This window comes from Oncorhynchus kisutch, linkage group LG5 (assembly GCF_002021735.2).
Source record: "Oncorhynchus kisutch isolate 150728-3 linkage group LG5, Okis_V2, whole genome shotgun sequence".
Classification (NCBI taxonomy): domain Eukaryota; kingdom Metazoa; phylum Chordata; class Actinopteri; order Salmoniformes; family Salmonidae; genus Oncorhynchus; species Oncorhynchus kisutch.
Genome location: NC_034178.2, coordinates 59,131,223 through 59,148,048, shown reverse-complemented (window position 1 = coordinate 59,148,048; position 16,826 = coordinate 59,131,223). Strand labels below are relative to the sequence as shown.

At 42.3% G+C, this 16,826-nt stretch overlaps 1 protein-coding gene across 1 annotated transcript; it reads left to right on the top strand.

The window, feature by feature from the left end:
- Positions 1-267: 267 nt before the first annotated feature.
- Positions 268-7,775, top strand: LOC109891347 (zinc finger and SCAN domain-containing protein 31-like). The gene is made up of 2 exons (XM_020483817.2): positions 268-559; positions 5,837-7,775. Exons 1-2 carry the CDS (start codon positions 367-369, stop codon positions 7,156-7,158), a joined length of 1,515 nt encoding a protein of 504 aa, XP_020339406.1. The 5' UTR covers positions 268-366; the 3' UTR covers positions 7,159-7,775.
- Positions 7,776-16,826: the final 9,051 nt, after the last annotated feature.

The window sequence follows — 16,826 nt, the reverse complement described above, 5'->3', positions numbered from 1 at the left end:
TTACAAAAATAATCATTTTTTCTCTATAAGCCAATATGAGCTGAATGCATATATAGTGATTTGAATTGGGGGCATTTATTTGAACATGTTTTAAAACCCAAATTGAATGTACATTGAATACTTAACAATTGCTCATATTTGTTAATATTTAATATTTTGACAATTATGTTCCATACATCATGAATAAATACAGGTTACTATTTTCTACTATTACATGGGACCTTTATTTTGAAATTGGTTAATTTCCTGACGCGGAAGTACTTTTTATTTTATTTCGCTGATAATGCTTGCTACCATTAGACACCTTGTTAGCAGCAAAACACATATCTTCATAGTAAAACAAAGTGTACTTAGATTTCCATCAAAATGTCGAAAATTCAGCTTTTGCAGGTTTTTCTAAACGAGCGCTTAACAGCAGCGGCAGTTGAGATATTAGGGGCTGTGGAAAATACCATAGCAGAGTACCAGGAAGAAATCTCCCGTGCGAAGGAGGAGATCGAACGTCTACAAAGGCTGCTGGATTTGGCTTTCAATCCCGACATAAAGTTACATATTGCAGGTTAGTAGTGAATAGCTATGACCCCGTTATAACAATCTAATTGAACCACCTAGCAGGCCATAGCTTTGTCCGGCAACTAGCTACAGTAGCCATTTAAATAATCATTTATAGTAACTTTTATTGTTACAGATATCATTGTAACATTCAAAGGAAAAGTCAAAATTGTTAATTTTAAATGGCTAGTTGCGAGACGAAGCTAGTCAGGCCACAGCTCATATTTTCTAGCTGGACCTTAACATGGTCCACCTTGTGAGTTATTTGCCAACCCGTGACTGTTTGGCAACTTTTCCAAGGTCCGGGCATATATCGGTAGAAGGTTCTGATTAGGAAGTCCTCGTTTGTATCACAGATCAGTGCCCAATAAATAATTAGGCCTAAATATAATTGTAGATGCTATCACACCCAGTCCCCCATCGAAATGAAAAGCAAACAGATTTCATGTTGTGTTCTTGCTTTGTGTGCACACCTGTCTTTTTCCTAGTCAGCCTCGCAATTAGCTACAGATTGATACAACAGAATGTGATTTAACCAGATCTTTTTAAGAGGTAGGTACAGTTTGGTGTAGCCAAATATTGGACTTAAGAAGCCCAACGTTGCTTCTTAGTCCAAGGACCTTACATTTTCCGTTTAAAAGGCCAATTGGCTCTAGAAGCTAAATACTAAACATGAATCGATTCTCAATCGCGGTACGGTTCTAGAAACATAAATCCCTCTACTTTTATATCACATCAAAATTATTTAACAAATGCAAAATACACTACACTATTTTACCCGTTTTTAAGTTTGGCCGAGAGTGTTTTTCAGTGACAACACGTTTGTGGCGTCTGTCTTCCGTTTACACACTGGTGTTCAGAGATACATATGGCTAATTAGCACAGATAGGCCACTGTCTAACGTCCGTTTTCCGTAAACAAGCACTGCCATATGGCGGTGTGGGAACCCGAACCCTATAAGTGTGTATCAATTTAATTGTTTTTAAAAAATTATGTATTGCCAATATGAAAGATAATCCAAGCAAGTCACATCCCTACACAGGCGCAGGGCCCTGTGAGGATGGAACGTTAGTTGATAGTATTCTTTGTAATTCCTCTGCTGTAAAATCCCCAAAAAACATTCAGCCACACTCGCAACCGGAAGCTGCACTTGACACATTTATGCAATTCCTTATTCCAGTTACTAATATGCATGCAATCATTAAGAAAATGACTAAAAACTATTAAATCCCCTTGGATTGATGAGGAATTGTATGGTTGAGAGGCAAGAGGCAAAAGGAATGGCAAAGAAGTCTGCCATCCCAATCAATTGGCAAGCGTACTGCAAATTTAAGAAAAAATAACTATACTATGAAACAAAAATATGATAGTTAAAAGCTTTGGAGGACCTTAAATTACAAGTTTGGAAAAAAGGCAAACTCTGCTCTGTCATTCATGGAATCAGATGGCTCATTTATTAAAACCCACTGATATTGCCAACTACTTTAATGACTTTTTCAATGGCAAGATTAGCAAACTTAGGCATGTCATGCCATCAACAAACGCTGACACTACACATCCAAGTATATTTAACCAGATTATGAAAGACAAGCATTGTACTTTTGAATTCTGTAAAGTGAGTGTGGAAGAGGTGATCTAATTATTGTTGTCTATCAACAATGACAAGCCACCAGGGTCTGACAATCTGGATGCAAAATTACTGAGGATAATAGCGGACGATATTGCCACTCCTATTTGCCACATCTTCAATTTAAGCCTACAAGAAAGTGTGTCCCCTCAGGCCAGGAATAGTAAAGCCCCCTTTACTGGCTCAAATAGCTGACCAATCAGCCTGTTACCAACCCTTAGTAATAAAATACATTTCGGTAACAAATTGACAACAGAATACACCATATTTGTTTTTCTGCACCTTTGAAGTCACAGTGCATAAGAATGTAGTACAAAACATCAGTAGAAAAACTAATACACATACACTGAGTGAAAAAAACATTAGGAACACCTTCCCAATACCCAGTTGCACCTCCTTTTGCCCCCAGCATGCATATAGGGAAGGGCATTCAACAAGCACAGGACTGACGATAAATTGATGATAAAAATATTTGGGGGGCTGTTTTATTAGACTTCTTTGCAACTTTTGACATTACTGATCATAGTCTACAGCTGGAAAAAACGTATGTGTTATGGCTTTACACCCCCTGCTATATTGTGGATAAAGAGTTACCTGTCTAACAGAACAGAGGGTGTTCTTTAATGGAAGCATCTCCAACATAATCCAGGTAGAATCAGGAATTACCCAGGGTAACTGTTTAGGCCCCTTACTTTTTCCAATCTTTGCTAACGCTATGCCATTGTCATTGAATAAAGCCAGTGTGTCTATGTATGCGGATGATTCAACACTATACACGTCAGCTACTACAGCTACTGAAATAACTGCAACAAAACATATTGATACAACAGTAGCTAAGATGGGGAGAAGTCTGTCCATAATAAAGCGCTACTCTGCCTTCTTAACAACACTATCAACAAAGCAAGTCCTACAGTTCCTATTTTTGTTGCACCGAGACTCTACTGTTCAGTAGTCTGGTCAGGTGCCGCAAAGAGGGATTTAGGAAAATTACAACTGGCTCAGAACTGGGCAGCATGGCACGCCCTTAAAAGTATACGGCGAGCTAACATTAATGATATACATGTCAATCTCTCATGGCTTGAAGTGGAAGAGAGATTGACATGTTGAATGTACCGAGCTGTCTGTTTAAACTACTACCATACAGCTCTGTCACCCATGCATACCCCACAAGACATGTCACCAGAGGTCTCTTCACAGTCCCCAAGTCCAGAACAGACTATGGGAGGCGCACAGTACTACATAGAGCCATGACTACATGGAACTCTATTCCACATCAAGTAACTGATGCAAGCAGTAGAATCAGATTTTTTTTTAAACTGGTAAAAATACACCTTATGGAACAGCAGGGACTGTGAAGACACACACACAAAGGTACAGACACACGTGTACATTGTAATATTGTTGTATGGTGGTATTATACATTTAGTATGGTAGATATGTAGGGCTTTTGTCTTTTGTTTAATATGTCATGTAAGTGCTTTAATGTGTCTGAAACCCAGGAAGGGTTTATATACAAACGCAACGATACCTATTTTCTCAGATTTCCTCATCGTTTGCGCTATCAAGTTTAACTAGTGCAAGAAACGATACAAAGTCCACCTTTTTAACATGCATCATGTCAGGATCCTGTTGGCGAGTAACATTTTACGGTTGTCTCTAATCCAACTAGCATGGTTTCTTCAACGTTACTCCCTTCTACTCTTCTCAACGCCTCCAGATAGGAGACATGCTGGACAGCCCTTACTCTTGTCACCTCTGTCTCCTTCACTCTAACAGGGCACTTCAGGAATCAGGTGTTTGCTCACTACCATAATTGCAACATTTTGCCTCAACTGGCATACAATACTCCTCCTGTCTACATACACTTGACACATGTCCAAATAGTTTTATCACACTTCATGGGCTTGGGCACGAAGTCTCTTACAGGGTATCTCACATAACTGAAATATACACTACTGTTCAAAAGTTTGGGGTCACTTAGAAATGTCCTTGTTTTTGAAAGAAAAGCACATTTTTGGGGCCATTAAAATAACAGATCAGAAATACAGTGTAGACCCTGTTAGTGTTGTAAATGACTATTGTAGCTGGAAACGGCTAATTATTTTATGGAATATCTAGAGGCCCATTATCAGCAACCATCACTCCTGTGTTCCAATGGCACGTTGTGTTAGCTAATCCAAGTTTATCATTTTAAAAGGCGAATTGATCATTAGAAAACCCTTTTGCAATTGTTAGCACAGCTGAAAAATGTCATTTTGATTTAATGAAGCAATAAAACTGGCCTTCTTTAGACTAGTTGAGTATCTGGAGCATCAGCATTTGTGGGTTCGATTACAGGCTCAAAATGGCCAGAAACAAATAACTTTTTTCTAAAACTCGTCAGTCTATTCTTGTTCTGAGAAATGAAGGCTTTTCCCATGCGAGAAATTGCCAAGAAACTGAAGATCTCGTACAACGCTGTGTACTACTTCCCTCACAGAGCAGCACAAACTGTCTCTAACCAGGATATAAAGAGAAGTGGGAAGCCCTGGTGCACAACTGAGCAAGAGGACAAGTACATTAGTGTATAGTTTAAGAAATGGGCGCCTCACATGTTCTCAACTGACAGCTTCATTACATAGTACCTGCAAAACACCAGTCTCAACGTCAACAGTGAAGAGGCGACTCCGGAAAGCTGGCCTTCTAGGCAGAGTTCTTCTGTCCAGTGTCTGTGTTCTTTTGTCCATCTTAATCTTTTCTTTTTATTGGCCAGTCTGAGATATGGCTTCTTCTTTGCAACTCTGCTTAGAAGGCCAGCATCCTGGACTCTTCATTGTTGACTTTGAGACTGGTGTTTTGCAGGTACTATTTAATGAAGCTGCCAGTTGAGGACTTGTGAGGTCGTCTGTTTCTCAAACTAGACACTCCAATGTACTTGTTCTCTTGCTCAGATTTTGGCAATGATGCCATTTATCTACTTCCCCAAAATCAGATTAACTTTTGGATATAATTTTTATGTCTCTGTGTCCAGTATGAAGGAAGTTGGAGGTAGTTTTGCCAGCCAATGCTAACTAACATTAGCGCAATGCCTGGAAGTCTGTTTCACGTTTTAATGTGACATGCACAAGTATAGTGAAATACCTTCATCTTTGGTTAAATCACGCTATCTGGTGTAACAATCTACCTCGCAATATGGTCACCATGCTGCCGCAGACGAAGTAGAATGGAGCGCACGCAATCATTGACATCCATGTTTGGTTTTAATTTGGAGGGGGGTGGTAGCATCTAACAATTAGATGTAATTATTTCCTGGGCATCACACGGTGATGCAAACAACACATTCTTTATCAGAACGGTCCACCGACCACGGATATACCCTTCAAAGTGGGAAAAGCGTTGCCAAACAGACACAGGTCGGTAAATAAATCCCACTGCATTGTGGGCTAGTGTTATAATGCTAGACTGAGATATAATCTTTGTCTAGAGAAGATGGGCTAGCCAGGCCACTGCCACTAAACACCTGATTCATTCAATTGTTTAGCTGTAATGTTAGAACTATTTACAACTGATGAAATTGAACATTCCAATTGTAGCTTACTGTCGTTAATCTAATAATTGGGCTCAAGTCCACATTGAACTTGAAACTACATCTTATTGATACCCTATTCTTCTCTTCAGACTCCCAGCAGCTCACTCTCCCTGTCCCTGAAGACGTTCCTCCTGAGCAGCAGGACTGGAGCCCCAGTCTGGACCAGGAGGACCCAGAGCCCACTCAGATTAAAGAGGAACAGGAGGAGTTTGTGACCAGTCAGGAGGAAGAGCAGCTTGAAGGGCTGGAGTCTGATATCAAAGAGTTCATATTCACTCTACCCTGTGTAAAGAGTGACTATGATCCGGACCCTCCTCAGCCCTTATATCTTCCCCAAACCCAGACTATGGAGAACAGAGAGAGGGACTCTCTTCCCACCAAAACAACTGAACAAGACATCAAAACAGAACCTAATGGAGAGGGCTGCAGTGCATCAGAACCAACATGTGAATCTCAACCCCTCTCTACAGTACACTCAGACTGCTCTGCAACTCAGATTGGTAACAGTGAAAGTGACAATGGGGTGGATGGTGGAGGATTAATGTCAGGGTTACAGCCACTCAAATCAAAGACAACATGGACAAATAAAGGACTAAGCTCTAAGACCAGGGAAGCCAGTGAGTTGAACGTTCCATTGAGGGAGGCTCATTCAGGGGAGAGACCACACAGGTGTCCTGTCTGCAGGAAATGCTTTCTGAAAAGTAGCATTTTAAAAGCACATCAGAGAATTCACACTGGGGAGAAACCATATTTCTGTAATGTATGTGGCAGAAGTTTCAGTCAGAAGGGAACCCTAACGGAACATATGAGAATTCACACTGGGGAGAAACCATATCAGTGCAAAGATTGTGGAAAATGCTTCAGCCGAATGAGAAACTTGGCAGGACATATGAGGATACACACTGGAGAGAAACCATATAAGTGCAGTGATTGTGGCAAGTGCTTTAGTCAGAAGATATGCCTGAAAGATCATATGATGACTCACACAGGGGAGAGATCATATATTTCCCCGCTTTTGCCATCAAACCCCTGCAACATATCCAGATCGCCGCAGCACGCCTGGTGTTCAACCTTCCCAAGCTCTCCCATGTCACCCCGCTCCTCCGCACACTCTACTGGCTTTCAGTCGAAGCTCACATCATCTTTGAGACCCTGGTGCTTGCCTACGGAGCAGGAAGAGGACCTGCCCCTCCCTAACTTCAGGCTATGGTCAAACTCTACACCCCAACCCAAGCACTCCGTTCTGCCACCTCTGGTCTCTTGGCCCTCCCACCCCTACAGGAGGGCAGCTCCCGCTCAGCCCAGTCAAAGCTCTTCTCTGTCCTGGCACCCCAATGGTGGAACAAGCTTCCCCCTAAGTTCAGTACAGCGGAGTCCCTGCCCGAAAACATCTGACACCCTACTTAAATAACCCCCCCCTAAGAGTATAGGTTTAATCACCGTGCACAATGTCAAGCGTCGGCTGGAGTGGTGTAAAGCTCGCTGCCATTGGGCCCTGGAGCAGTGGAAATGCGTTCTCTGTAATGATGAATCACACTTCACCATCTGGCAGTCCAACGGACAAATCTGGGTTTGGCAGATGCCAGGAGAACGCTACCTGCCCCAATACCGAATGCAAACTATAAAGTTTTGTGAGGGAGGAATAATGGTCTGGGGCTGTTTTTCATGGTTCAGGCAAGGCCTCAACTGTACAGCATACAATGACATTCTAGACAATTCTGTGCTTATAACTTTGTGGCAACAGTTTGGGGAAGGCCCATTCCTGTTTCATCTTGACAATGCCCCATTCACAAAGCAAGGTCAATACAGAAATGGTTTGTCGAGATCGTTGTGGAAGAACTTGACTGTCCTGCACAGAGCCCTGAACTTCTATCCATGTTGTGAAAATATTGAGAAATTGAGGTTGTCCCTTGATGTTCAATTCATTTTAGATTTTTTTAAATTTACATCTCAAATGTTATTCTTGCTGTTATTTACGTATCAAATGTTGATACTTTTTGATGTAATAAAAATGTGCTTCCATGTGTATAAAAGGGGCTGAAGTCTTTCAGAATAATTAATGTAGTTTATTCATACAAAATAGACAGAACAACACAAAGGACACTGAGAGACGATTTTTATTTAACATTTATTTAACTAGGCAAGTCAGTTAAGAACAAAATCTTATTTACAATGACAGCCTAGGATCAGTGGGTTAACTGCCTTGTTCAGGGGCAGAACAACAGATTTTTACATTGTCAGCATAGGGATTCGATCTAGCAACCTTTTGGTTACTGACCCAACGCTCTAACCACTAGGCTACCTGCCTATAAGAAGATTTTATGTGGTCCAGAGTTTCCGTATGGAGGGTGTGACGCAATTGCGGATGTCAAATTAAGCTCTGTACCGCATTGTCCATATTATGTAATGATGCAGAGGGTTCCGTAAAGCTCCGCATTGATATGATTGGTTGAAGGTAGGTGGGGGCGGTACGTCCTGTAGAAACAAACTCACTTCCTTGACAGCTTCCTTCACAACAGCTCTCTGAGAAGTGCAAGAAGTATGAATGCCCTGACTTCTGCAGAGGCCGCATCGCAGTAAATGCTGCATGGCTAATGCAGACTCCGGATTGACCATCATTTGGCTTTAAGTGTTCAATTATATGACATGTCCAAGAAGATGTACACTGAGTGTACAAAACATTAAGAACACCATCCTAATATTTCCCTCAGAACTTGTCAGGGCATGGATTCTACGAGGTGTTGAAAGTGTTCCACGGGGATGCTGGATGTTGACTCCAATGCTTGGTGGCTGGATGTTCTTTGGGTGGTGGACACTATTTCTATCCCTCTCACTCTCTCCCCCTCTTCTCTTTCCCTATACATTCTCCCTATAGCTCTCATATCTCTCCCTCTATCTTTATTTCTCTCTCCCTCTCCTCTCTTTCTATGTCCCCCCTATCTCTCCTCGATCCCTATATTGCTCCATATCTCTCCCTCTCCTCTCTCCATACATCTCTCCCTTTATCTCTCCCTCTCCTCTCTTTGTATCTCTCCATCTCCTCTATTCATGTATCTCTCCTTTACATCTCTCCCTATGTCTCCTCTCTCCCTATATATATCTCCCTCTCCCCCATCTCTCCCTTTCCTCCCTATATCGCTCCTCTCCCCCTCCATGTGCCCCTATCTGCTATTGTCCTCCCCATCTCTCATTGTCTGTCACTTAGGATAATGCTTTATTAATGTGCATTACTCATCTATTATCATAATTCACAGTTCAGCACACACATTGCTTCCCCTGAAAGTGGATGGATGACTGTATGTGCCTTTGAGTCTGTCTGGGTACGTGTTTGTTAGTGTTTGGCGGGGGAGGAGCGAGTGTGGATTTATGTGCAGGGATGGGTGCATGTCTGTGTTAGGGGCGGCAGGGGGTAGAAATGAGCAGGGGTGGGTATGTGAGTGTGTGTATGTCGTGTGTACGCACACGTGTGAATGGAGGAGATCTCATACGGGATGTTTCCAGTCAAAGGAATTCTAGAGCCACATTGCAGAGAGATTAAATACAGTCCATCTCATTTGTGAACACATGCTGCCATTAAACAATTTCCTTTTCAGAGACCCATCGCTCAGAATCATAGTCATTATATATTTTTTTATTTAACCTTTATTTAACCAGGTAGGCAAGTTGAGAACAAGTTCTCATTTACAATTACGACCTGGCCAAGATAAAGCAAAGCAGTTTGACACATACAACGACACAGAGTTACACATGGAGTAAAACAAACATACAGTCAATAATACAGTAGAAAAATAAGTCTATATACAATGTGAGCAAATGAGGTGAGATAAGGGAGGTAAAGGCAAAAAAGGCCACGGTGGCGAAGTAAATACAATGTAGCAAGTAAAACACTGGAATGGTAGATTTACAGTGGAAGAATGTGCAAAGTAGAGAGAGAAATAATGGGGTGCAAAGGAGCAAAATAAATAAATACAGTAGAGGAAGCGGTAGTTGTTTGGGCTAAATTATAGATGGGCTATGTACAGGTGCAGCAATCTGTGAGCTGCTCTGACAGCTGATGCTTAAAGCTAGTGAGGGAGATAAGTGTTTCCAGTTTCAGAGATTTTTGTAGTTCGTTCCAGTCATAGGCAGCAGAGAACTGGAAGGAGAGGCGGCCAAAGGAAGAGTTGGTTTTGGTGGTGACCAGAGAGATATACCTGCCGGATCGCGTGCTACAGGTAGGTGCTGCTATGGTGACCAGAGAGCTGAGATAAGGGGGGACTTTACCTAGCAGGGTCTTGTAGATGACCTGGAGCCAGTGGGTTTGGCGACAAGTATGAAGCGAGGGCATAGAGACTTCCAGAGGCCTGGACAACACGCCCTCCTATTTGACACACTGAACTCTATCAGAGAATTAGTTGATGAACCAGGGGAGGCAATCATTTGAGAAACCAAGGCTATCGAGTCTCCCGATGAGGATGTGGTGATTGACAGAGTCGAAAGCCTTGGCCAGGTCAATGAAAACGGCTGCACAATATTGTTTCTTATCGATGGCGGTTAAGATATCGTTTAGGACCTTGAGCGTGGCTGTGGCGCACCCATGACCAGCTCTGAAACCAGATTTCATAGCGGAGAAGGTGCGGTGGGATTCGAAATGGTCGGTAATCTGTTTGTTGACTTGGCTTTTGAAGACCATAGAAAGGCAGGGTAGGATAGATATAGGTCTGTAGAGGTTTGGGTCAAGAGTGTCCCTCCTTTGAAGAGGGGGATGACCACAGCTGCTTTCCAATCTTTGGGAATCTCAGACGACATGAAAGAGAGGTTGAACAGGCTAGTAATAGGGGTTGCAACAATTTTGGCAGATCATTTTAGAAAGAAAGGGTCCAGATTGTCTAGCCCGGCTGATTTGTAGGGGTCCAGATTTTTCAGCTCTTTCAGAACATCAGCTGACTGGATTTGGGAGAAGGAGAAATGGGGAAGGCCTGGGCGAGTTGTTGTGGATGTCTATCCATCTTGTACTTAAAACAGTATGTCAAATTAAGATATACGGTGCAATCGGAAAATATTCAGACCCCTTGACTTTTTCCACGTTTTGTTACGTTACAGGCTAGTTTTAAAATGTATAACATTTTTTTCCTCCCCCATCAATCTACACACAATACCCCATAATGACAAAGCAAACACAGGTTTTTAGAAATATTACATTCACATAAATATTCAGACCCTTTACTCAGTACTTTGTTGAAGAAACTTTGGCAGTGATTACAGCCTTGAGTATTCTTGGGTATGATGCTACAAGCTTGGCACCTGTATTTGGGGAGTTTCTCCCATTCTTCTCTCCAGATCCTCTCAAGCTTTGTCAGGTTGGATGGGGAGCGTCACTGCACAACTATTTTCAGGTTTCTCCAGAGATGTTCGATAGGGTTCAAGTCCGGGTTCTGGCTGAGCCACTCAAGGACATTGAAAGACTTGTCCCGATGCCACTCCTGCGTTGTCTTAGCTGTGTACTTAGGGTCGTTGTCTTGTTGAAGGTGAACCTTTGCTCCAGTCTGAGGTCCTGAGCGCTCTGGAGCAGGTTTTCATCAAAGATCTCTCTGTACTTTGCGCCGTTCATATTTCTTTCGATCCTGTATAGAGCTGCCACCACCATGCTTCATCGTTGGGATGGTGCCAGGTTTCCTCCAGACGGGACACTTGGCATTCAGGCCAAAGAGTTCAGTCTTGGTTTCATCAGATCAGAGAATCTTGTTGCTCATGGTCTGAGAGTCCTTTAGGTGCCTTTTGGCAAACTCCAAGTGGGCTATCGTGCCTTTTACTGAGGAGTGGCTTCTGTCTGGCCACTCTACCATTAATGCCTGATTGGTGGAGTGCTGCAGAGATGGTTGTCCTTCTGGAAGGTTCTCCCATCTCGACAGAGGAACTCTGGAGCTCTGTCAGAGTGACCATTGGGTTCCTGGCCACCCCCCTGACCAAGGCCCATCTCCCCCGATTGCTGTTTGGCCGGGCGGCCAGCTCTAGGAAGAGTGTTGGTGGTTCCAAACTTCTTCCCTTTAAAGAATGGAGGCCACTGTGTTCTTGGGGACCTTCAATGCTGCAGACATTTTGTACTACCTTTCCTCAGATCTGTGCCTTGATACTCCTGTCTCAGAGCTCTACGGACAATTCCTTCGACCTCATGGCTTGGCATTCGTTCTGACATGCACTGTCAACTGTGGGACCTTATAAAGACAGGTGTGTGCCTTTCCAAATTGTGTCCAATTGAATTTACCTACAGGTGGACTCCAAGTTATAGAAACATCTCCAGGGTGATCAATGGAAACAGGATGCACCTGAGCTCAATTCTCATAGCAAAAGGTATGAATACTTATGTAAAAAAGTTTTATTTTAGTTTTATACATTTGCAAACATTTCTAAAAATCTGTTTTTGCTTTGTCATTTGGAGTATAGTGTGGAGATTTTAGAATAAGGCTGTAACATAACAAAATGTGGAAAAAGGGAAGGAGTCTGAATACGTTCCAAATGCGCTGTATAAAAAAGTTTGTGGACACCTCTTCAAATTAGTGGTTTGACTATTTCAGCCAGACCCGTTGCTGACAGGTGTATAAAATCGAGCACATAGCCATGTAATCTCCATAGACAAACATTGGCAGTAGAATGATTTTGCTGAAAGGCTCAGTGACTTTAAACTTGGCACCGTCATAGGATGCCACCTTTCCAACAAGTCAATTTGTAAAATTTCTGCCCTGCTAGATCTGCCCCAGTCAACTGTATGGGCTGTTGTTGTGAAGTGGAAACATTTAGGAGCAACAACGGCTAATCCGTAAAGAGTTAGGCCACACAAGCTCACAGAACAGGATCGCCGAGTGCTGATGAGCGTAAAAATCGTCTGTCCTCGGTTGCAACACTCACTGCCGAGTAACAAACTGCCTCCGGGATTCAACATCCGCACAAGAACTGTTTGTTAGGAAGTTCCATGAAATGGGTTTCCATGGCCAAGCAGCCGCACACAAGCCTAAGATTGCTAAGCATCGGCTGGAGTGGTGGAAAGCCTGCCGCCATTGGACTCTGGAGCAGTGGAAACACGTTCTCTCGAGTCACGCTTACCCATCTGGCAGTCCAACGGATGAATCTGGGTTTGGCTGATGCCAGGAGAACACTACCTGACCCAATGCATAGTGCAAACTATAAAGTTTGGTAGAGGAGGAATAATGGTCTGGGGCTGTTTTTCATGGTTCGGGCTAGACCCCTTAGTTCCAGTGAAGGGAAATCTTAACGCTACAGCATACAATTACATTCTAGACGATTCTGTGTTTCCAACTTTGTGGCAACAGTTTGGGGAAGGTCCTTTCCTGTTTCAGCATGACAATGCCCCCTGACAGGTTGACTGGCCTGCATAGAGCCGTAAACTCAACCCCATCGAACACATTTGGAATGAAATGGAACGCCGACTGCGAGCCAGGCCTAATCGCCCAACATCAGTGCCTGACCTCACTAATGCTCTTGTGGCTTAATGGAAGCAAGGCCCCGCTGCAATGTTCCAACATCTAGTGGAAAACCTTCCCAGAAGAGTGGAGGCTGTTATGGCAGCAAAGGAGGGACCAACCCCATATTAATGCCCATGATTTTGGAATGAGATGTTTGTGCAGGTGTCCACATACATTTGTTCATGTGGTGTATTTTTGTTTGTGTTTATGGTAAGTGAATAGGAAAGTGATATGTCTGGGATTTTCCACTGTCCCTCATGTCGGAGCAGTATAGGACCTGTATACCAGTCTGACAAGTTGCTGTAGTATAGGACCTGTATACCAGTCTGACAAGTTGCTGTAGTATAGGACCTGTATACCAGTCTGACAAGTTGCTGTAGTATAGGACCTGTATACCAGTCTGACAAGTTGCTGTAGTATAGGACCTGTATACCAGTCTGACAGGTTGCTGTAGTATAGGACCTGTATACCAGTCTGACAAGTTGCTGTAGTATATGACCTGTATACCAGTCTGACAAGTTGCTGTAGTACAGGACCTGTACACCAGTCTGATAAGTTGCTGTAGTATAGGACCTGTATACCAGTCTGACAGGCTCTGACAGTTTTACACTGCCTGTCTGGCTTCACTTGAATGTTACCACCCCATCATACACTGAGGGGCCATGAGCTAGTGGCCTACTACACCCTACTACTCCTTCATGGTAGGTACCTCTCACCATGCGAGGCCCCTGGGTTGGGAATGGGATTTTGGTTAATAACCATGGGTTTGCATCTTCTTTCTGTCTCAAACAATCTCAAAGTTAAAATGTTGATCTTTTTCCTGTATTGTATCAATTGTCTGGACCAAGGACAATACTTTTAAAAAATCTGTTTCTTCCACTACTGTAAGTTCGCATGCTTGCTTAAACTAAAATAAGAAAATGCAGATCATTTTAATCTTTTGACCAACATGCTTCTTTTTTGAAGATAACTTTTAAAATGTATTCTCAATTTGCTTTGGACTGTGTTGTGGTATGGCAGTCTATGGACCATATTACTGTGAGTAAATGTCATTGACTATTCAAAGAAACCTGAGTAATTGTTACTTTGTTTTCTCGTCACTCAATATGGGCGGTTTTGTGTCTACAATCAGTGTCCTTGTCTTTCCAGTCATTATGACGGCAGCATTTCTCTGTCGTTTCGACGCTTGCATTTTTCATTTGTGGTCAAGCTCTCTGGTAAGGTCACCTGTACTGTCCGTCTTGTGTGTATGTTTACACTGTAATTTGAGGTGTTTATAGTCTTATGTATAGTAAAAAGCATGAGCTTCTTGTGTATAGTCTTGTGTGTGTAATGGCTTACTAGTCAATGACAATGAGAAATAACACAATACATTCCATCTCTGCCAGCTCACACTAAAGATGGCCCTCCCTATCATAGCAGAGGTACTGCATGTTGTATATATACTCTCACACGAACCTCAAGTCCATCCCAAATACAGAACAACAGGATGTCCAAAACTCTTCTTCACATCCATAGTGAACTTCAAAAAAACTACCTTTTTGACGAATGCAACGATATCTCATTCTGCCTCTACCTTCCTAGTATCTTTAACAACCCACAGCATATTACTGTCTTCTCTGAGGTCTACTGGGGGTTGTCTGTTGCTCTGTTTGTGGCTGTTTTAAACCTTCCCTCATATTATGGTACAATTGATTATTGATTGAAGTAATTGTGATGAATACAGTGTAATATGATTGTAATAATGTAATACAAATATAATCATGTTGAACTCACTATTGATTATAATTCAATGTAAATGATTATTTCCCCTGTCTACACACTGTCTTATGGATGTGGAATCATGGAGTTTGCAGTTTGAGGAGCCAAGCAGAAATACAGTTATCTATGGTAGGTAACTGACAACAGACCTACTGTATATAACACAGCTGTCTAGTGCACAATGAAAGCTTCCATAACTCGTGTGAATTGACGGAGACGCTTGTGATACAGGATGTTATTCTGTGTACTACAGCGTTACACTGTATATGCTGTAAAACGGTGTGGCAGCTGTGGTATCATTGACAAAAGACCCTGCTAAATGGAACCTATAACCAACTAAACTTGTATTATTTACATTTTACATTTACATCTTATCCAGAGCGACTAAGTTTAGTAGGGAGAACAACCAGTCATCCTATCTAAGTAATCTATTCTAAATAATACTGTCAAATGTGGTGGCAGGTAGCCTAGAGGTTAAGACCGAAAGGTTGCTATTTCGAATCCCTTAGCCCAGTGTTTCCCAACCCTGGTCCTCCAGTACCCCCAACTGTACACGCTAGTATTGTAACCTTGGACAAGCACACCTGATTCAACTTGTCAACTAATCATCAAGCCCTCAATGAGCTGAATGAGGTGTGTTTGTCAAGGGGAACACTTCCCTAGCAGACTAGGTGACAAATCTGTCGATGTGTCCCTGAGCAAGGCACTTAACCCTAATTGCTCCTGTAAATTGCTCTGGATAAGAGTCTGTTAAATTACTCAAATGTAAGTATGATGCACTGTTGGTTTTGTCCAGGGAAATAATACCAAGGTGGTGACCCAGGTGGCCCATGCCGTTGTCAACAATAGAACACTGTGTTGACGTTGGCCTGTTGGGGGAGGTTTATGACCCCCATAAATATCTACCCCATTTTCTCTCTCTCTCTACTCTACCGATGTGAATATTGAAAATCCCTTTGTTAACATAGAGTCTGGTAATATCAAAAGGTGGGAAACAGAACCATATTTCGGTATTCCAACCAGTTGAAAATATGCGTTGGTACTTAATGAATATGATGTCAGATCAGTTGGCGTCTGAGACATTATTACGGATGATAGGATGACATAAACTGTATCTTGGAAAGTCTACACGTTCTAGTTATCAGATTCACATGGAATTGTTGTGCAATTTAAATGTTTAAATATGAAATTATTTGTGAAAATTATTATTTATATCAGTCAGAATATAGCATGAGCTTAAAGTATGGCATCTTGGCATGAACTTTGAACTCTTATTCACTAAAGAAATGATACCTCCTAGCCGATTGAGTTAGCCGCAGCAACTGTAAACGTGGGCTAGGAGAGGACGGACAGAGTCCATTCTACCACGCTCCAGTTCACCACTAGAGATTCTTCAGAGGACAAGAGATCCATGCTGGACAACCCGGCCTTCTATCTACAACCAATCTACCGAAGCGCAGCTCAGAGTAAATATTTATTGCATTTTCATTTTCCAAATGGGCAGTTATTTAGAATGCATAAGATACTGTATTTACGATAGCATAGCTGCCTACTGCCCGATAGAGACACAAAATATTTTTGTTCCTCAGTCCTCCCGCTCTTTCATTCAAAACCCACCCCCTTTCTTTCTGTAACCAACCGTCATATCTGTTCCGTCAGCTAGGGACGTTTTCCTTTATGACATCATTTGTAATCAATGTATGATCTATTCTGTGTAGATGTAATTCTGTGTGATTATTTAGGTATTTAGTAAATAAATCATTAAACCAATTTTTGTATTACTTGTTAGCCAGGGTTCGTGAAGATAACCAAGAATTTACAACTTTCAGATGAGACTGAGGAAGGTGATGATTAATAA

What these genes read in the sequence shown, in the direction of transcription:
- LOC109891347 (XM_020483817.2), top strand. Translation starts at nt 367, where the DNA reads ATGTCGAAAATTCAGCTTTTGCAGGTTTTTCTAAACGAGCGCTTAACA. An exon ending in CATAAAGTTACATATTGCAG is followed by an intron (nt 560 to 5,836) that starts GTTAGTAGTGAA and finishes TCTTCTCTTCAG; the next exon opens with ACTCCCAGCAGCTCACTCTC.